This window comes from Piliocolobus tephrosceles, chromosome 6 (assembly GCF_002776525.5).
Source record: "Piliocolobus tephrosceles isolate RC106 chromosome 6, ASM277652v3, whole genome shotgun sequence".
In the NCBI taxonomy this organism is placed as follows: domain Eukaryota; kingdom Metazoa; phylum Chordata; class Mammalia; order Primates; family Cercopithecidae; genus Piliocolobus; species Piliocolobus tephrosceles.
The window spans coordinates 35,787,826-35,809,159 of NC_045439.1; the positions used below are offsets into that span (position 1 = coordinate 35,787,826).

At 45.4% G+C, this 21,334-nt stretch overlaps 1 protein-coding gene across 2 annotated transcripts in view; it reads left to right on the forward strand.

Moving 5' to 3' along the window:
- The window catches only part of MAP3K9 (mitogen-activated protein kinase kinase kinase 9), an 89,320-nt gene that overhangs the window by 58,391 nt on the left and 9,595 nt on the right, over nt 1-21,334 (forward strand). Inside the window, exons 4-11 of one of the 2 annotated variants that reach the window (XM_026455925.2) lie at nt 2,954-3,102; nt 4,008-4,183; nt 10,401-10,641; nt 13,141-13,263; nt 14,915-15,068; nt 17,024-17,092; nt 18,546-18,658; nt 20,205-21,008. In XM_026455925.2, the coding sequence (XP_026311710.1) occupies nt 2,954-3,102; nt 4,008-4,183; nt 10,401-10,641; nt 13,141-13,263; nt 14,915-15,068; nt 17,024-17,092; nt 18,546-18,658; nt 20,205-21,008 (1,829 nt within the window). The remainder of the gene's footprint in view (nt 1-2,953; nt 3,103-4,007; nt 4,184-10,400; nt 10,642-13,140; nt 13,264-14,914; nt 15,069-17,023; nt 17,093-18,545; nt 18,659-20,204; nt 21,009-21,334) is intronic. The other variant, XM_023182916.3, reaches the window with a different exon arrangement.

Genomic DNA, 21,334 nt, shown 5'->3' on the forward strand with positions numbered 1-21,334 from the left:
TTTCTCTGGTAGCATTCTGCCTACTTGGGCAGTAGTTCTAACATTCCTTTTAGCTGTAGAACCTCTGAAGTGGGATAGAATGCAGACAAACAAACAAACAAGCCCAGAGCTGCCCTGGCTGGAGCCATCGGGGCCAGTCCCAGTCCCATTAATGGCCCCCCCCCACCTCACCTCCCCCCACACACTTGCTTCCAGAAGGTCTGAGACACCTTCACAGGACACTTAGAGCTCAGTGTGAAAACTGTCACAGAAGGGATGCAGGGACACAAACAGAACATGAAACACCCTGTGATCTTTCCAGGTAGTTAGGGCCCAGATACCACTGTCTTTGCCTGGTTGGGAGAAAGGGGTTCTGTGGGACCTTTGGTTTTTATTCTCCAGGATAGAGGTGGGCATTAATTCCAAGAGCAAGCAATGGAGGATAACAGTGGCTTTGACCTAGGAATCTGGTTGGCAGTGCTGAGATTTCCTGGAGGTCACTTGGTAGAAGCTCCCCAGCATGACCACTACCTGGATAAGTCACATGAAAGCTTTGTCAGGAAGTGTAATAGTGCAATTCTTGATGATGTTTGGATTTTCCTCTAGAGGACCCAGGGCAGCCCGCAGGACTGTCTGACCATGCGCTCACTCCCATACCCACACACTCACTCACTCACATATCTATGAGTGCTTCCTGTGTACCAGAGCTTGGGCTAGGTCCTGAGAATACAAAGATTAAAAACAATTTTCCCCGGTCTTTAGGAGCCCATAGGCTAGCAGACAAACAACTACAATGCATGGCAGCCCAAACAGGCTGAGTAACATCTGGGGATGTCGGGAAAGCATCGTAAAGTGTCCAACACTATTCCCATAAGCCTCCAAACTAAAATCCATCTCCTGTCTAGACAAGTCAAGACCAACTGGCTACCAGGCATTTTGGTTTTTCCTGGTAAGGTGCATAAAGAAAATGATAGTATTTGAAGGCCTCTCTGGGGTAAAGCCATCATCTGATGAATGAATAAATGATGGGACATTTGAGTTGGATCTTGAAAGATGATTAGAGTTTACCAAGCAGAGAAATGGTAGAAGGTATTCTAGGGGGAAGAAATTGACAATTGGTCTGAGCCCACCATGATGTACTCTGTGTATGCCCTTAGTAAAATGCTCCTAAACATGTCTAAAACTTGCTTTCCGCATGTGCAAAATGTTGATAATACCTATCAGAATTGTAGAGATTCACAGTGATGTTTGTAAAGTGTCTTCACGATCTTCACATACAAGGTTTCATGATAAATAGCTACTGGATTTATTATTATTATTATTATTGATTATTTTGAAACAGAGTCTCGCTCTGTCACCCAGGCTAGAGTGCAGTGGTGTGATCTTGGCTTACTACAACGTTCGCCTCCTAGATTCAAGTGACCATCGTACCTCAGCCTCCCAAGTAGCTGGGATTACAGGCGTGTACCACCACCACACCTGGCTAACTTTTGTATTTTTAGTGGAGATGGAGTTCCGCCATGTTGGCCAGGCTGGTCTTGAACTCCTGACCTCAAGTGATCTGCCTGCTTTGGCCTCCCAGAGGCTGAATTTACAGTCTGAGATTACAGACGTGAGCCACCACGCCTGTCCTATTATTATTGTTTAAATGAATATGACCTTTATTACTGGTTGCAAGACTTACTGTTGAGTTTGGTGTTGAAAACATGAGGAGAGCCATTCTTCTAACTATTCATAGCCTTATGGTTTCTCGTCCTGACTTATTCCTGGAAGGACTGAGTGCTGTGTGATTGTGTCTGGTTCTGATCGTGAATTCACAGAATAATTCTTCCATTAAGCTTTGTACTCCACATTCACTGACTCATAGGACACGAGAAAAGAAGTTCTTTATGTGGACTTGAAAGATAGGGAGGGCACACTGAAGTTCTCACAGCTGATGCGCTGCTCTGTTCTACCGATGTGGTCTATCTACCTTTGTGAAACTTTTCTCTTTGAATTAGACAAAGATCTCTGTTAAGAACCCACTCACACTGATCTGGGGACAGAAATCTATTCAACCTAGTGGGCATTTAAAGAAATCTTTTATAGGAACAAAATCTGCTTTGAGTGGTTAGCGCTCTGCTTTTTGTAAAGCTAAAAAAAAAAATCTGTTAATCCTAGCACTTTGGGGAAAAAAATGTATCTGTGACAAAAGCTGAAGTTTTCTTAAAACAGAAAAAAAAATTATACTTGGGAGGCTGCCTCTTCTCCCAGTTTATTTCTTTAATAATAATGATAACAGGCCAGATGCAGTGGCTCACGCCTATAATCTCAGCACTTTGAGAGGCTGAGGCGGGAGGATCACAGGAGGTCAGGAGTTTCAGAGACCAGCCTGGCCAATGTGGTGAAACCCTGTCTCTACAAAAAATACAAAAATTAGCCAGGCGTAATGGCACACGCCTGTAATCCCAGCTACTCAGGAGGTGGAGGCAGGAGAATCTCTTGAACCCAGGAAATGGAGGTTGCAGTGAGCCGAGATCGCACCACTGCACTCCAGCCTCAGCGACAGAGCGAAACTCCATCTTAAAAACAAAACAATAATGATAACGAAAGAGCTATGGCCATTGGGCACTTATTCAAACACTATAGTAGCTCGTTTAATTCAATAATAGCCTTGCCAGACTGATAGTGTTATTTGTGCTTTACAGATGAGGAATTAGAGGCTTAAAGAGGTGTAGTGCCTTGCCCAAGGTCATATAGCTAAGGAATTATGGAAGAAAACTTGAAAACCAAGCAAGTATGCTTGACTCTGGAGATTTTGCTTTTAGCTAGTAGGCTTTATGGTTTGCCTTTTATATCACATTAGTATTTCTGTTTCATTAGTCTCACTATGTGTTGGGGAGAATGTGGGATGCTCAGAAAAGACTCATGAGCTATTGCAGTGAAGTTGTACCTGAAGTTTATTACATGGCTTCTGTCTTCTTTCTCTCCTTAGCTACGGGGTGCTACTTTGGGAGTTGCTGACTGGTGAGGTGCCCTTTCGAGGCATTGATGGCTTAGCGGTCGCTTATGGAGTGGCCATGAACAAACTCGCCCTTCCTATTCCTTCTACATGCCCAGAGCCTTTTGCCAAACTCATGGAAGGTAAGTAAACCCTGGCCTGGACCAAACTGGAGACACTTTGCCTCTTATAATCACTGGGTAGAGTTTGGCCAATTCTATGAGATCAGTTACTGAAAGAGGAGATAAAGTTTCAGTCACCTAAGGAGGAATCCTATGGGCAACTGGAAAGGCTTCTTCAAGATGACGTCCACACCCTGCTGCAAGGAGGTCACATCTCCAGGGACTGTAGAAGTGAAATTAGTAACAAAAGCCTGCTATCCAGTATTTAGCATATTATTATGTAATGCAAAATCAGAAAGTACAGTAACTTTTATGTCAGGACCTCTGAATACCTTAAAGAGATGTGAAGAACATCTTCGGAGAAAGAACTCTAAAAGTCTTCTAGTCAGATCCCATAATTTTGTAACTAAGGAATCTAAAGCTAAGCGAAGTTGAGTGGATAGGTGGCCGCCCCATTAGGGAGTGGCTGAGCTGGGATTAGATAGAATTCACTTTCCCTGACTCCCACTAGAATGCTTTTCATCCTCGCCTCCTCATCATCCCATTGTGGGTGAGGGAAGGCTAATTCATTTATTTATGGGAAACTGAAGCCCAGGGCAGCATTCCCCATTTGTCTATTCTTGAATCAGGTCCATGGTAAATTGTGTTGTGGTGGTGCTTTGTATAAGAAAACTCTTTGGGCTCACTTTTCTTACCCTTAATTAACAGCCAGAATGGAATGAGTACAGAACTGCTGCATTTCATTTCCGTTTTCACTTGTTATGGTTGTAATGGTGGCCAGTTTGCTTTACTTCCTGAGCCTTATTTGAGGTTTCTGGAAGAAGTAAGAGGTAGTTTTCTGGGAAGTGAGGCCACATAATAGCCTAAGTCTTATATGTTTGCCTCTGACCATTCGTGCTGTCTGAGTATTCACATGTTCTATTCAGACTGCTGGAATCCTGATCCCCACTCACGACCATCTTTCACGAATATCCTGGACCAGCTAACCACCATAGAGGAGTCTGGTTTCTTTGAAATGCCCAAGGACTCCTTCCACTGCCTGCAGGATGACTGGAAACACGAGATTCAGGAGATGTTTGACCAACTCAGGGCCAAAGAGAAGGTAAAAAAAACAAAAACAAAAACAAAAAAGATACGCATTGAATTAGTAGACCTCACCCACTGGGACCTCTGGACCAAGTCTGACGGACCACCTTGATTCTAGCATGCCCACCTTCCTGCTTGGTATCTACTTAATTATCCAAACCAGAGAAGAATGCAGTTGGGCAATTGCCAGTGGGATGTCTCACCCTGTCAGCTGGAAATATGAGAGATTCTGGAAATGTTTCTTGATTCTGCAATGGACTTCTAGAGGAAGGTTAACTTGATATAGGGATACTTCGACCTTGAGGATAGTTATCAGAACATCCTTCCAGTGTCTTTTGACATCAGAATCAGAAATAGAATATGGGCTAAAAATACCATAGGTCTGAAATTGTGTGGCATTTTTTGTGTTTTTATGAAAAGTATTTCAAGCCCAAACCAACCAGGGAGTTCAGAGACTCCTAGTCTACTAGAGATCTGCCTTTTTGTTTGGTGGCCATTCCCTAAATGGCCCCTTTCTGTTCCCTCAGTGTGTCCCTAGCAGTCAGTGTACACACAGGTGAAGCCAGTTACATGCAGTTATTTTGCTTATATAGGGGCAGGACTAAATCTAAGGGATGTAGCTAGGAGCAAGAGGGAAGTCTTTATAGATTTCATTAATTTCTTTTTTATTTTCTCACTCTGCACTATGGGAATTTGGGAAGTTAATAGCCACATGATAATAATGATAGCTAAAATTGTTTATGGCTTTATGGTTTCCCACTTTTTCCACTAAAAAATTTGATGAGACCTTTTTGTCTGTTTTTTTTTTTTTTTTTTTTTTGAGATGGAGTCTCGCTCTGTCGCCCAGGCTGGAGTGCAGTGGCCGGATCTCAGCTCACTGCAAGCTCTGCCTCCCGGGTTTATGCCATTCTCCTGCCTCAGCCTCCCGAGTAGCTGGGACTACAGGCACCCGCCACCTCACCCGGCTAGTTTTTTTGTATTTTTAGTAGAGACGGGGTTTCACTGCGTTAGCCAGGATGGTCTCAATCTCCTGACCTTGTGATCCACCCGTCTCGGCCTCCCAAAGTGCTGGGATTACAGGCTTGAGCCACCGCGCCCGGCCCTTTTTGTCTGTTTTATCCAGGAATCCTATGGCTCCTGCCATCAGTGTGTAGGCCAGGTGTTACTATTGTTTCCATCTCAGAGCTTAGGGTCAGCAACTTGCCTGAAGTAACAGAGTAAGTGAGAAAGCAGAATCTTGAATGTGGGTCTTCTGATTCCAAAAACCTATATTCTTTGTAATATTATATTAGTCTGTTCTCATGCTGCTAATAAAGACATACCCAAGACTGGTTAATTTATAAAGGAAAAAGGTTTAATCAACTCACAGTTCCACAGGGCTGGAGAGGCCTCAGGAAACTTACAATCATGGTGGCAAACAGGTTCTTCTTCACATGGTGGCAGGAAGAAGAGTAAGTGCCCAGCAAAGAGAGAAGCCCCTTATAAAACCATCAGATCTCGTGAGAACTAACTCATTATCACGAGAACCGGATAGGGGAACCACCCGCATGATTCAATTATCTCCGCCTGGTCCCTCCCATGACCCATGGGGATTATGGAAACTACAATTCAAGATGAGATTTAGGTGAGGATACAGCCAAACCTTATCATTGTCATTTTTGTTCTACACAAATGACTTACAAATAATTTCTGGAGCTGATCTGAAGATATTAAACTCTTTTTATGGAACATAGCAATTCTGAACATACTACTGTTTGCCAAGTCAATGAGCATTCTCTAGAAGAATGGAGTGAGCTTACAGTGACTCTTTAGGGACCCTGGTGGGTGGACCTGCACTGACTCTTGAGCAGAATGATTACAAAAGACTGTTCCTGTCACCAAATACTGTTCCAATTAGAAGAATCCCAAGAGTTGCTGGGCTTTTTTTTTTTTTTTTTTTTTTTTTTTAATTGCTGCATCACTGACCCTTGGCCCTTGGTTGCTTTCTTTTAATTGATGAAATTATAAGGGTACCAGCCAGTAAGAAAAATGAAGGTTGGATTTTGTCAGTAAGTAGTTACTAGGAAATCAAACTCATTCTTATAATAGCTAACATTTGCAGAACATGTGCTATGTGCCATATTCATGAATTATCTTATTTAATGAGATAATAATTGTCTGTGTCAATGATGTCAGTGCTGTTAACTCCATATTGCATGTGATGCCCATATTAACTTGTTCAAGGCCGCACAGTTAATGGTGGTGAAGCTGGGACCTGAATAGGCAGTTTGTTCCAGAGTTCTTTCTCTTAGCCACCGTGCTATGATGTCTCTCTGTTATAAGGCTTGTTGTTTGGTAAGTGAGAGTAAGATGTGCTTTCTCTCTGGAGAGATTCTTCTTAACTCATTCTGTTGTGGAAGATGTGATTTGCAAACTGTGCAACACAAATAGGTGATGCACAAGGAGGAGATTCAACATGTTTAAGGGTCCTCCAGGTGAATGGTGTCATAGATGTATATTCCCCAAATATCCTGATTTACCCTATGATTCAGCTAATTCCTCAAGCTGGATCAACCTACTGCTTCTTAAGTATTATTGTGAGAATGCATTGGTGTCGTCTGGGGTTTGTGTTCCATTAAAGAGAGAGGCTTAGAGCCAAACCATCCCTTAGACAAGAGCATGGAGGAGAGGAGGACTTAGGAAGCTTGAAATTAGCTTTGACTTTTAAACTTTTACACTTAACAGCAAAATCAACCAACTAGGAATATTTTCTCGGCATCTTCCATGAATTTTTCTTCTCTTGGTAATGAAAACAAAGTCACAGGACAGAGAAACAAAGGATTTGGAGGGTGCACATCAATTAATTTGAGGTTTATTTCATCAAGGAAGAAGTAGTTCAAGTTCAAGTTCAACTCTCAGGAACTTGTGATAAATACATGTTCCCATAAAGAAGGATTTCATTCATAAAATTGCACTCTATCTCCTATTACCATTTCTCTTCATTCATTTATTGACTCAGTAGTTATTCAACCACTGAGCACTTACCACATGCTAGACACTTTTCAATGTGCTAATTCTTTTGTCATTTCTTTTCTATTCCTTTTTTGTTGTTGTTGTTGTTGTTTTGAGACAAAGTCTTGCTCTGTCACCCAGGCTGGAGTGCAGTGGCACGATCTCAGCTTACTGCAACCTCTGCCTCCCAGGTTCAAGCAATTCTCCTGCCTCAGCCTCCCAAGTAGCTGGGATTACAGGTACACGTCACCATGCCCAGCTGATTTTTGTGTTTTTAGTAGACAGGGTTTCACTATGATGGCCAGGCTGGTCTCAAATTCCCGATCTCAGGTGATCCACCTGCCTCGGCCTCCCAAAGTGCTGGGATTACAGGTGTGAGACACCACACCCAGCCTTCTTTCTGTCACTTTTATGGCTATGTTGACATTCTCCTGGGGATGGAAGACAAGCTGAATGAAGAGTTTGTAGCATCAGAATATGATATTCATTTCTTGATCTCTTTCCTCTCTTCTACTGTTCACCTCCTGCTCAGCTTCCCCAATATGGGTTCACATGCTTGTTTTCTAGCTCTAGGTTCTCTTTCTACACTATTTTGTTTTGATCCAGAATGGTTACTTATAGTGAGTATTTCATTGAGAAATTAGGTTTCGACCACAGAAGTGTTGCTGTGGCTCCTTTATCGAAGAAATACCCTGTTTTTCAGACATGGCTCCAGGTTCCACCCCACACTCCACTTTAATGCAAGGCCCAGGGTAACCAGCATTAACAGTTTAAATTGTAGGTTTAAAATTTTTGTAGTCATGTTTTGTTTTCTTTCCTGTTTTCTCTCCTGTTTCCTGATTCGATATCCCCTCCCCTCTTTCCAGAAATTCAGTGCTGGGCTCACTTCTGAACTCATGTGGAAGGAGAAAGGGGAGGTAGGGAAGAGGTTCTGCCATCTGATGTGGCTCCCACCTCCGTTCTCAGCGCAGGACAAAAGGGACCGGTCTTGGGTCACAAGATGAAATTCTAAATGGGACTTTGTCCCAGTTTCACCCTCCAGCTTTCTGGCTTCAGCTCTCCCCCTAGCAGTGTGACTGACTGTCCTTCAGACTTGCAGGGGCACAGCCTGCTCTGGGGTGACATCTCCTGTGCTCATTGAACAGTTCATTTCAGTGGAGTGTGTAGAGCAGCAGCCAAATTTGGTTCTAGAGCAAGTACCTGAAAAAGACCTCAGGAAATGTTCTCTTTTTTCCTTGCTATGCTTTCATGATTCTTCCAGAGCAAATCATTGTCCTTTAAGATAAGGTGAAAGTTGAAACCACATACCTCAGTGGATTCATTCCTCAAGTGAACATAAAGATTCAGATGATATGCCTCACATAGCTTTTGAGCAGCCACCCTGGAAATATATTTTTATTTGATTGTTAGATGTTACCTGGAGGATGATTTATGTACCGTGGACACATTTTAAGCTGGATTAAGTTGGCTCTGGTTTAAAAAACATCTTTTTGTTTTTTGTTTTATTATTTTTAATTATATTTTAAGTTCTGGGTTATGTGTGCAGAATGTGCAGTTTTGTTACATAGGTATACATGTGCCACGTGGTTAACTGCACCCATCAACCCGTCGCCTACATTAGGTATTTTTCCTAATGCTCTCCCTCCCTTAGCCCCCCACCCCCCACAGAGTGTGTGACATTCACCCCCCTGTATCCATGTGTTCTCATTGTTCAACTCCCACTGAGAGTGAGAACATGTGGTGTTTGGTTTTCTGTTCTTGTGTTAGTTTGCTGAGAAGGATGGTTTCCAGCTTCATCCGTGTCCCTACAAAGGATATGAACTCATCCTTTTTTATGGCTGCATAGTATCATGGTGTATATGTGCCACATTTTCTTTATCCAGTCTATCATTGATGGACATTTGGGTTGGTTCCAAGTCTTTGCTATTGTGAACAGTGCCACAATAAACGTACGTGTGCATGTGTCTTTATAGTAGAATGATTTATAACCCTTTGGGTATATACCCAGTAATGGGATTGCTGGGTCGAATGGTATTTCTAGTTCTAGATCCTTGAGGAGTTGCCACACTGTCTTCCACAATGGTTGAATTAATTTATACTCCCACCAACAGTGTAGAAGTGTTCCTATTTCTCCACATCCTCTCCAGCATCTGTTGTTTTCTGACTTTTTACTGATCACCATTCTAACTGGCGTGAGATGGTATCTCATTGTGGTTTTGACTTGCAATTCTCTAGTGGCCAGTGATGATGAGCTTTCTTTCATATGTTTGTTGGCTGCATAAATGTCTTCTTTTGAGAAGTGTCTGTTCATATCCGTCGCCTACTTTTTGATGGGGTTGTTTGTTTTTTTCATGTAAATTTGTTTAAGTTCTTTGTAGATTCTGGATATTAGCCCTTTGTCAGATGGATGGATTGCAAAGTTTTCTCCCATTCTGTAGGTTGCCTGTTTACTCTGATGATAGTTTCTTTTGCTGTGCAGAAGCTCTGTAGTTTAATTAGATCCCATTTGTCAATTTTGGCTTTTGTTGCCATTGCGTTTGGTGAAAAAGCATCTTTTATATAATAGAAAAAATTTGGCTGGGCGCAGTGGCTCACGCCTATAATCCTAGCACTTTGAGAGGCTGAGGCAGATGGATCACTTGATGACAGGAGGGGACCAACATGGTAAAACCTAATCTCTACTAAAAATACAAAAAAATTAGCTAGGTTTGGTGGTGCATGCCTATAATCCCAGCTACTCTGGTGACTGAGACATGAAAATCACTTGAACCAGGGATGCAGAGGTTGCAGTGGGCTGAGATCGCACCACTGCACTCCAGCCTGGGTGACAGAATGAGATTCTGTCTCAAAAAATAGAAAGTAAAGTAGAACCAAGTCTGTAAATAAATACATGATTATATTTTCTAGTCAAACCTATATATATATATTTTTTTATCTCAGGCAATTTTAATGAAGAAGAAAGGAGCAACTAGAAACTCTTAGCCCCCATCTCTAGGGCTTGGCCTATGGCTTTAGCTTCTCCGGCTGTCCCTTCAGTGTGGCTGTTCTGAGCCTTCCTTTCCCCACCATTCAAGGTGGTCTGATGTTCATTTACCAGCTATCTAGTCTTCTCTCTTCACTGAGCATCATAGGAGAACTCTCCAGGTCACCATGAGCCCTCTGGGGGCTCTCAGGCCTCACCCCACAGCCCCTCTGCACTGAGCACCCCAGTCTTTTCTCTGATGGTTCTGCTCTTCCTGCAGGAACTTCGCACTTGGGAGGAGGAGCTGACGCGGGCTGCGCTGCAGCAGAAGAACCAGGAGGAACTGCTGCGGCGTCGGGAGCAGGAGCTGGCCGAGCGGGAGATTGACATCCTGGAACGGGAGCTCAACATCATCATCCACCAGCTGTGCCAGGAGAAGCCCCGGGTGAAGAAACGCAAGGGCAAGTTCAGGAAGAGCCGGCTGAAGCTCAAGGACGGCAACCGCATCAGCCTCCCTTCCGGTCAGTGGCCAGGGACCGGCTGGGAAGTGGGAGCAGGGCAAGGAGCTGGTGTGGCAGAGGGTTTATGGGAGCCGGGGACTGAGCTTGGAAACATGACACCCTGGGGCTCAAACTCCAGCCTGTTTGAAATGGGCCATTCTGTTCAGTGGAAAGACTGGCATGCTGAAAATCTACCCGACTCCAGGGAAATTGTTGCACGTGAGTGAACGCAGAATATGAAGTAAGGACAACCTGGCAAGGTCCAGGCTGCTAGAAGCCTGGTGGCTCACAGGGGCACGTCTCACTTTAGGCAAACCTGGAGAGGGAAGCATGAAGTTGGGGGAAAATATTCCAGAGTGTGCATGTGTGAGGCATGAGAAGTTTTGGCTCTGCAAAATAACTTGTCTCAAGGTTTCTTTTTTTTGTTTTTTGAGACAGAGTTTTGCTTTCGTTGCCCAGGTTGGAGTGCAATGGTGTGATCTCGGCTCACTGCAACCTCCACCTCCCCGGTTCAAGCGATTCTCCTGCCCTAGGCTCCTGAGTAGCTGGGATTACAGGCGCGTGCCACCACACCTGGCTGATTTTTGAATTTCACCATGTTGGCCAGGCTGGTCTCGAACTCCTGACCTCAAGTGATCCACCCACCTTGGCCTCCTAAAGTGCTGGGATTACAGGTGTGAGCCACCACACCTGGCTGAGGTTTCTTTAATTAGTCCTCTGAGTACAGTTGAGTTTAGGTTTAATGTATGGGAATTTACCTGATAAGATTTACATGTGACCTTTCAGACAGACACATCAGTTGAACAGAGGTGCATTTGTTGTACTTCAGCCTTGGGGTAAATATAAATTAGAAATATGAAACTATGAGTTAGAATCTTTGTGGTGTATAATATATCCATGGAGGGAGCTGAATGCTAAAATGTGTGTTGATGTAGATAAAGGTATTCACTGTGTTCTAAGTCTATAAGGCCCTAGAAAGCAGGCTTATTAGAAGCATAAGGAACAGGCTGGGCACAATGGCTCACGCCTATAATCCCAGCACTTTGGGAGGCTGAGGCTGGTGGATCACCTAAGGTCGGAAGTTTGAGACCAGCCTGACTAACATGGAGATACCCTGTCTCTACTAAAAATATAAAATTACCCAGGCATGGTGGTGCATGCCTGTAATCCCAGCTACTCAGGAGGCTGAGGCAGGAGAATTGCTTGAACCCAGGAGGTGGAGGTTGTGGTGAGCTGAGATTGCACCCTTGCATTCCAACCTGGGCAACAAGAGTGAAACTCCGTCTCAAAAAAAAAGTGTAAGGAACAAAGAAAGAATGGTCTAATAGGGGCAGGAGTAGATGATGTTAAGCACTAGAATGGTGGCTTGATTAAGTACAGATAAGGGAACTCATTCCATGCAGTTGTGAATATGTTCATCAGCCATGTTTCCTTGCTGCACATTTGTTTTTCCTTTTCAGACAGCATGGAGTCTTTAAGCACCCCTTGAGCATCTAGCATGTGCCAGCATATTGTTGCATGCTGGGATGCAGATAGAAAAGCTGTAGTTCCCACCTGCAGGGAGATCACAGTCTAATGGGGAGACATAGGTGCAATTATACCTCTTTGATAGATGAGGAGACTGAAACTGAGAAATTTAGTGCTGTAAATTTTATATTCTTTATGCTGTACTGTAACTTCCTTTGGAATGTGTCCAAATTGGAGCCATTTGCTCCATCTCCCTCACTGCCCTAGGTTCCCACAAGGGCTAGTCGTTGATATCCTGCTCTGCCTGCAGTTAGTGAGAAGAATCAGTGTCCCTGCTTTGGTCCCTGAGAAAAAAGGACCAAATCTGTCTGATAATAGATTATGTGAAACCAATAATTTTAAGTTAAATTTCCTAGAATAATCAACAATATCTCATGAGCTAAACAGCCATTCTTTTTTTTTTTTTTTTTTTCCTGAGACAGTCTCGCTCTGTTGCCTGGGCTGGAGTGCAGTGGCCGGATCTCAGCTCACTGCAAGCTCCGCCTCCTGGGTTTACGCCATTCTCCTGCCTCAGCCTCCCGAGTAGCTGGGATTACAGGCGCCCACCACCTCACCCGGCTAGTCTTTTGTATTTTTTTAGTAGAGACGGGGTTTCACCGTGTTAGCCAGGATGGTCTCAATCTCCTGACCTCGTGATCCGCTCGTCTCGGCCTCCCAAAATGCTGGGATTACAGGCTTGAGCCACCGCGCCCGGCCCTAAACAGCTATTCTTAATACATAATTGCTCAAACTATATTCATTATATAGACAACTTTATGAAGCTCACTAATGAAGTTCACTTGCACAGTGAATTTTCCATCTTTTTATACATTCATCTCCCCATGTCCTTTGGGAAAAAGAGATGATTCTAAAAGAACATTTCCCAGGTGAACAAAGAGCTTTTCAGGAAACTGGGGCCTGTCCCTCGAGGATGCTGAGAAATGTCAGATTTCTTATATGAATTTGATTATGGGAAATGTTAATGCATACATGTGTTTGTCTTTCCCCAAGCAGATTTCCAGCACAAGTTCACGGTGCAGGCCTCCCCCACCATGGATAAAAGGAAGAGTCTTATCAACAGCCGCTCAAGTCCTCCTGCAAGCCCCACCATCATTCCTCGTCTTCGAGCCATCCAGTGTGAGACTGTTTCCCAAATTAGCTGGGGCCAGAACACATCAGGGGCACCTGTCCCCTGCTCTGTCCAGCCACCGACTGGTCCAGGCTTGCTCCATCCATAACTTCTGCCACCTCTCCTCGACAATGTGTATATACATGCACATATGTACGCAAACCCTTAGCCCTCTCCCTTGTCTCTCTCCATTAACTTTACTACTGCCCCCTCTTCCTTTTAGTCACATATCAGCAAAGGGGTTTGTGGGTACTAATGGGATCTTTAGTGGTTCGCAAAGCAATTTGGAAACTGGTGTGTGATGTAGATACAGGTTACTACCTGGCCTGAGAACCTCGCACACTCTTTGACATATTTGGGGCGTTGTTGTTTTTCTTTCGTCCACGCGTCCCAAGGAAGGGTTTTTTTTTCAAAGTATAGGTCCTAAGGAAACTTGCCATATACTTTATAATAAGCCAAATCTGGACCAGTTTTAGCTGCAGTATTTGCTTAAAAAAATATACTCACACATACATATAAGTGTGTGTGTGAATATACACCTATATGTGAATGAATTAGTTTTTCTGATTTAAAGACAGAGAGATTTTATTTAAAAATCCAAGATTTTGGCCGGGCATGGTGACTCATGCCTGTAATCCCAGCTTTGGAAAGCTGAGGCAGGCAGATCATGAGGTCAGGAGATCGAGACCATCCTGACCAACATGCTGAAACCCTGCCTCTACTAAAAATACAAAAAAAACATAGCTGGGTGTGGTGGCACCCGCCTGTAGTCCCAGCTACTTGGGAGGCTGAGGCAGGAGAATCGCTTGAACCTGATGGGCAGAGGTTGCAGTGAGCCAAGATTGCACCACTGCATTCCAGCATGGGTGACAGAGTGAGACTGTCTCAAAAAGAAAGATTTCTAGCTTGAAAAATGAAATCAGTGGGTTTCTTTTTTCATGTGGCTGCAGTTGGCTGGCACTAATAGCAGCTTCCATTTTTTGGAGGCAAAATATGGAGGCAAAACTCCATATTTTGCCTCAGCCGCTTCAACTCCTTGTTTTTTGGTAACTAGTTCACTTCACTCATTTATGATATAAACACAATCCCTGGGGCATTTGGGTCTCAGCCCTTGCTCCGAGGTCTTCATGTCAGAAAAATATTCCTCCTCTCTTATCTGTCTTTCTCTAGGCCTGTTCCTTCCCCCTCTCCTACTCCTGACTTCCTTTTCCATAACCTTGAACTCCTCATTTTCTTCCTTCCCAGCCCTTTCTTTCCAAAATTTCTGCATTTCCATGCCTTCCTTGCCCCTTGTCTTTTTTTCCCCCCTCACCTGCCTCCTCATTTGCTCACTACCCAATCCCACCCAACAAAACAACTTAAGTCAGATCTGTTTGGAACTCTGATGTCAGGCTGGCCTGAGCTCTAGCTTTACATTGGATTTGTGGAAATTGAAGAAGTGTTTCCGTGTTCAGTACTTTGAGAGAGCTAAATGATTGGTGGCTGAGAACTCCATTACTTTCCTGGAAGGGTCCACTTGGGCACAGAGTTTTTGATAAGGTCTAACTTCCTTGCAGCTCCAAATGTGTGTGTGTGTGTGTGTCTGGTGGTATAGAGGCTAGTTTGGGGGAGCCCTGTCTGTCCATGTTCTAGATCCTGTCCAACCCTTGTTGTTCACAGTGACACCAGGTGAAAGCAGCAAAACTTGGGGCAGGAGCTCAGTCGTCCCAAAGGAGGAAGGGGAGGAGGAGGAGAAGAGGGCCCCAAAGAAGAAGGGGCGGACGTGGGGGCCAGGGACGCTTGGTCAGAAGGAGCTTGCCTCGGGAGATGAAGGGTAAGTGCCAGATGACATGAAATTCTTTCTCACTTGAAGATGGATGCACCATTTAAACATGGGATATGAAATACCTTTTTTTTCTCTGTCGTGTGTTTGATTGCTTTCTGAGAAATTGCAAGCTTCTTGATCTTTACAACAGTTTTTCGACCTCCGTGTTCCTGGAACCTCCTAGGACAGACATGGAAAACTTTTTCCATAAAGAGCCAGATAATACATATTTTAGGCCCTGTGATTCCTATGACTCTTGAGCTCCACTGTTGGAACACAGAAGCTGCCAGAGACCATGGACAACATGTAAATGAGCGAACGTGACTGTGTTCCAGTAAAACCTTATAAAAGCAAGTGGCAGGCAGGGTTTAACCCACTGGTTATAGTTTGCCAACCCCTGAAGGCGTTCTACTCAGAGTAGCAAGTAGCCCAAGCATTAACCAAATGTAAAAAGTTCTGCCAGACTGTTCTTCGTCCTTAAAGCATTCATGCAGAGGAAAGAGAAGAAAGAGCAGAGGTTAACAGGACTCTCTTGCCTAGAGGTTCATCCTGAAGCAGGGGCAGGCAGAATAACCCAGCCCTGGTAGTGCAGTTTTATACAACTCCAGGGCCACTAGAACTTCTTTCAGGTCTCAACTGATAGCCATGCTGCCATGTATGATGGCCTCCTCTGGGCAGGGCACAAGGGGGCTGAGAGCCTTGAGTGTGCTTGTATTCTCATTCATGGGCTTGAGGCCTGGGGTTCACATTTTCCCCTGAGCCTAGGTTCTTCCCAGGCCAGGCACTCATAGTGTAGTAGTGAAGATCTTTGACTTTGGCACCAAACTGCCTGGGCACGAACGCTGGCACCACCACACCTAGCTGTGTAACCTTATGTTTTCTCATTTATAAGTGGGATCAGGCTTACAAGTGCCCTGAACCTGCAAATGGCCTTGGTAATCCTTTAAATACTAAGATTCCATGTCCAAAATCTATGATTTTCTGATGTCAGATCTGAGCTGAAGGTAAAAATCACAGTTTGATTCATAAAGGATTGACTCTCTGAAGCTAGGCTTTGGAAATCACTAGATACCTTTGAGCAGAAAGTTTAGATATGTAGGGCAAACTACCTCAGCTAGGTAAGAATCCAGCAATGGAATCCTTGGGGGAGCAGATTCTTCTACTAAGTTTTGTAGGGGCGAGAGCTCTCCAGTTTGTCCTTTGAGCTATCGGCTAGAGTAGGGTTGAACTGGGTCTGAGAAACTCAGTCACCCTGAGTCTCTTGATATTTCTTGCCATTAATGTGATTCCAGATAGAGTTTACCAGACTGGCTATGGATTTTAATAATTCCTATGGTTCTGCATCATTTAAAGAAGTTTTTTTGGTCTTAGTAGTAAATTAACTTTATTTCACATTGCAAAATATTAACTTTGGAATTTTCTTCTTCCTCACAAACTTTTGAAGGAATTAAAAAATACATGACTTAATTTTTTCATGATTCTCAGTTCCTATTGAAGGAATAAAAGTATATTCTATCCAGGCTTGAGTGAAGACCTCTTTAATGTCAGAAATTTTGAGAACTTCTATGTGATAATATTTCTGGTTTTAGTACTTTTTAACTAAAGAAAACGTGATGAACAAAAGCCATTTTGAATTCAGTAATGTTAAGTGAGTTTTGCATCCTCATCCTTTTAAAAAATAATACGTATTTGTCCAAAACATGCATACCTCTCTATAGATTGCTTAGGTATCTATGGGTTCACAGGCCCCCAGCAACTGTGCTGCAGGTGCCCAGGGATCTTCGTCCTGGGCCTGTGGTGGCTTAAACAGGATCATCTTGTTAAGATTCTTTCATGGTGTGGGCTTTGCGGCTGCACAGTAGGAAGGCAGCTGGCGATGTAGTGTGAGTCCATCTTTGATGTGGGAGAAGCTGAGCTGGATGTGCCCTCCATTGCCTGCTACTGATTCTCTTTATTCATTGAAGATCCCCTCAGAGACGTGAGAAAGCTAATGGTTTAAGTACCCCGTCAGAATCTCCACATTTCCACTTGGGGTGAGTCTCATCTTCACCCTTTCACCAACTGTCCTGGTTACAATGTCCCTTCCATTTCCTTGTTCTCACAGCATACCCCATAGAATCAAGCCTCATTATTGCCAGGGCTGAACTGACTTTTTTGTTTTTGTTTTAAGCAGTACCATTGTGCACCTTGGGAAGATTCCTGTGTTGATCTAATTTGACTATATTCTTCACTCCACTGACCACTCCAATTAGGATACTCCTGCTTGGTTTTAGAGAGGCTTAGATATGTGGCTATTTGTCCTTTGGTCTTCAGCACTGGTTTTGACTTTACTAGTCTGGATTTTCCTGGATCCAGAGCTGGAAGTAATGTTACGAGAGTCTCAGTTGGAAGCCCCAGGCTGTGGGTTTGGCAGCAGGCTTATCTCTGTCTCTGTATTTTGGTTGAAACCAGTGGTGGTTGGGATGTACTTTAATTTGCTGGTATTTCTGATAGCACTTGAAACAGAATTCTGAACAGGGAAAAAGTTGATCCTCTGTCTCTCTCAAGATGGCTGGGACTTTGGGGAAAGTGGTCTTTAGTTGAATGATTCTTTCTAGCCTTAAACAAACAAACAAACAAAAAGAGCAGCTCTGGTCATAATCCTGATATTTCCAGGGCAACCATATCCCACAGATTCCTCAGTCCTCCCTTTTACTGTGCTCTAGGGAAAAGACCAGTGCTTCTAGGCCTCTGTTCCCCCCTCCCACAAAGTGGTTGGCGGGGTGCCGAGGCTATATCCTCGGAGAGTTTCTGGCTTTCCATATGAGCTGATTACAGGGATTTGAAAGCGAGCCCCTGTCCTCTGGCTCTCCACCCCCAGACAAACCGAGGGCTCTGCTTCAGCACTGTGCACTACCCACATAGGTCTGTCCCACAGTGCACTGGGTTGGTGCAGCTTTGTTGGTTGATCTTTCCTTTTGGAAAGGGGATGGCTTTGAAAATTGGCTAAGCATGCCATAAAGCTTGGAAAGAGCCTGAGAAACGCTGTGTGTGGAGTAGCCTGATCCACCTCTGCTAGCTCGGCTGCTCAGTGCTTGCCTGGCTTTGCAGGTCTTTGCATCATAGTAACTGTAATGCCATGAATGTGTTGTGTTCAGTGTCTGCTTTGAGTGCTTCTCTCTTAAGATGGGCTCAGGCAAGCCCCCTGCCAGCAGGGCCATCCTTATTCTTTCTGTCTGCTTGCCAGCCTGCCCACTAGTTCTTTCTACAGTTCCACAGCAGCATGTGAGGGGGGTGGGTCATGTCATTGCCCTTTTCTTCCCTGGAGCATGTGCATTTCTGTTTGTGAAGCAGGTGGGCTTGGTAAGGGTCATTGCCTATATATACTCCAAGGCTCTTTGGTAGAATGAAGCAGGCAGGGAGAGACGTCTCCGTAGCCCCATGGAGCTGAGGGTCGAGTTAGGAAGGTAACCAGTTCTGACAGTTTCCTCTTTTCGTCTGATTCAGCCTCAAGTCCCTGGTAGATGGATATAAGCAGTGGTCGTCCAGTGCCCCCAACCTGGTGAAGGGCCCGAGGAGTAGCCCGGCCCTGCCAGGGTTCACCAGCCTTATGGAGATGGGTAAGCATAGCTCCTGTCTTGGTTCTCTCCCTGCTCCCTTGGGGCATTCTTGCCCAAGCTTCTAGGACTGTTTAAGGACCCCTGTTACTGCTTCATGGAGGCCGTCTCCCCTTCTACTCAACTCCTGCCCCCCACCCTATCCCTTCTTAGTTTGCTCCACTCCCATTTCATTGAGTCTCCCCAAATTATCATTTCCTCCTGCTGCTGCCGTGGAGCCTGCCCTTGGAATTCTATCCCAAGGGACCAGTCATAGTCTTCTTAGGGCAGTGCAGATGGGTGAGGCATTATATCATTCATTTACCTTATCTGGATCTAGTTCCCCAGTGTGGCGAGTCCACAAAGTGGGGGATGGCAGTAAGGGCACTGCAGCCTTCCTCCCAGGAAGCTTTTCCCGTGTTGCCCTGTGATGATTGAATGGGGAGGTGCTTCTCCACGCCGTCTCTCAGATAATGCTGTCTCTGTAGATTTCCAGGGTCATAATACATCAGTCAACAGAGTAGATTGGCTGTCCTACACTAGGGATTCCAATCCTTTGCGGGAGACTGATCCTAAGACAAGTTGCTAGGCCATTGTCCTAGAAATCCAGAGGCCCTTTTAATTTTAAGGTACAAAAACATTGGGAATGTTTTTGTTCTAGAATGTTTAGTATTCTAGAAACTCATACTGCACTTTGTGTTAGGGGCTGTTATTAGTCAGGGTTTTCCAGAGGGAGAGAACCAATAGGAACCAAAGGGAAGTTTATTAGGGAGAATTGGCTCACACAATTACAAAGGCAAAGCCCCATGATAGGCCGTCTGCAAGCTGGAGAATGAGAAAAGCCTGTCGTGTGGCTCCCAGGGAAGACAGTAGAGTGGCTCAGTCCCAGTTTGAAAGCCTTAACACCAGGGAAACCAGCAGTGCAGCCCCCAGTCTGAGGCCTGAGAGCCCCCAGAAGGCCTCTGTTATAGGTCTGAGAGTCCAAAGGATGAAGAACCTGGACTCTGATTTCCAAGGGCAAGAGGAGAAAACGTGTCCCTGTCCGGAAGGGAGAAACAGAGAGAGCAAGCTAAGCAAGCTGAGCATCCCCCTTTTTCTGCCTGCTTTGTTCTAGCCTTGCTGGCAGCCAGTTGGGTGGTGCCCACCGACATTGAAGGTGGGTCTTCCTCTCCCTGCCCCTTGACTCCCATCTCAGTCTCCCCTGGAAACAGCCTCACAGACACCCCCAGCAACTGTGCTTCACCAGCCATGCAAGCATCCCTCAGTCCAGTCAAGTGGATACCCAAGTCACCATCACAGGTCCCTTATGAAAGAAATGGCAAATTAGCGGATCTTTTCTTCTGCTATAAGGAAATGGGTTCTGGAATAGGGAGTGGTTTCCCTGTGTTGGGGGTTGGATAAAGCCCCCTTGGTTCAGTGTTCAATTTCATGTCCTGGTCATCATACCATTTAACCTTTGTGTCCCTGAGACTGAGACAGGAGGCCTGGGTTTAGGGGAAAGGGCCAGATTCTTATTCCTGTCACCTCACTTCCGTTTCCTTTTTCTCTTCCGCTCTTGTCATCTTCACAGAGGATGAGGACAGTGAAGGCCCAGGGAGTGGAGAGAGTCGCCTACAGCATTCACCCAGCCAGTCCTACCTCTGTATCCCATTCCCTCGTGGAGAGGATGGGGATGGCCCCTCCAGTGATGGAATCCACGAGGAGCCCACCCCAGTCAACTCGACCACCAGTACCCCTCAGCTGACGCCAACCAACAGCCTCAAGCGGGGCAGTGCTCACCACCGCCGCTGCGAGGTGGCTCTACTCGGCTGTGGGGCTGTTCTGGCAGCCACAGGCCTAGGGTTTGACTTGCTGGAAGCTGGCAAGTGCCAGCTGCTTCCCCTGGAGGAGCCTGAGCCACCAGCTCGGGAGGAGAAGAAAAGACGGGAGGGTCTTTTTCAGAGGTCCAGCCGTCCTCGTCGGAGTACCAGCCCCCCATCCCGGAAGCTCTTCAAGAAGGAAGAGCCCATGCTCTTGCTAGGAGACCCCTCTGCCTCCCTGACACTGCTGTCTCTCTCCTCCATCTCCGAGTGCAACTCCACACGCTCCCTGCTGCGCTCTGACAGCGATGAAATTGTCGTGTACGAGATGCCAGTCAGCCCAGTTGAGGCCCCTCCCCTGACCCCTTGTACCCACAACCCCCTGGTCAATGTCCGAGTGGAGCGCTTCAAACGAGATCCTAACCAATCTCTGACTCCCACCCACGTCACCCTCACCGCCCCCTCGCAGCCCAGCAGTCACCGGCGGACTCCTTCTGATGGGGCCCTTAAGCCAGAGACTCTCCTAGCCAGCAGGAGCCCCTCCAGCAATGGGTTGAGCCCCGGTCCTGGAGCAGGTGAGTCTTCTTCCTCTTTTTCTCTTTCCTTTCTTTGTGCCTCCTCAGGGAGTGAAGATGTTTGCAGACCTCATTTTCTCTTTGCACTTCTGGACTTGCGTGAATATCATGCCTCCTCTTAGCCAATCAAGAAATACAGATTTGGTATCAGGGAGGCAGCCAGGGCTGGCTGACTTCTCTCTGACCTGTGCCTCAGGGGTCTTCCCTGAGGATTGAAAGAAGACAGGCAGGTTCTAGGAAGAATCAGAAGACCTGGGACTCCTTTGGAATGTCCAGGCCCTGAGTCTTAGGGTAGTTTTCAGGGCACAGGAAGGGAAGGAGTCTAG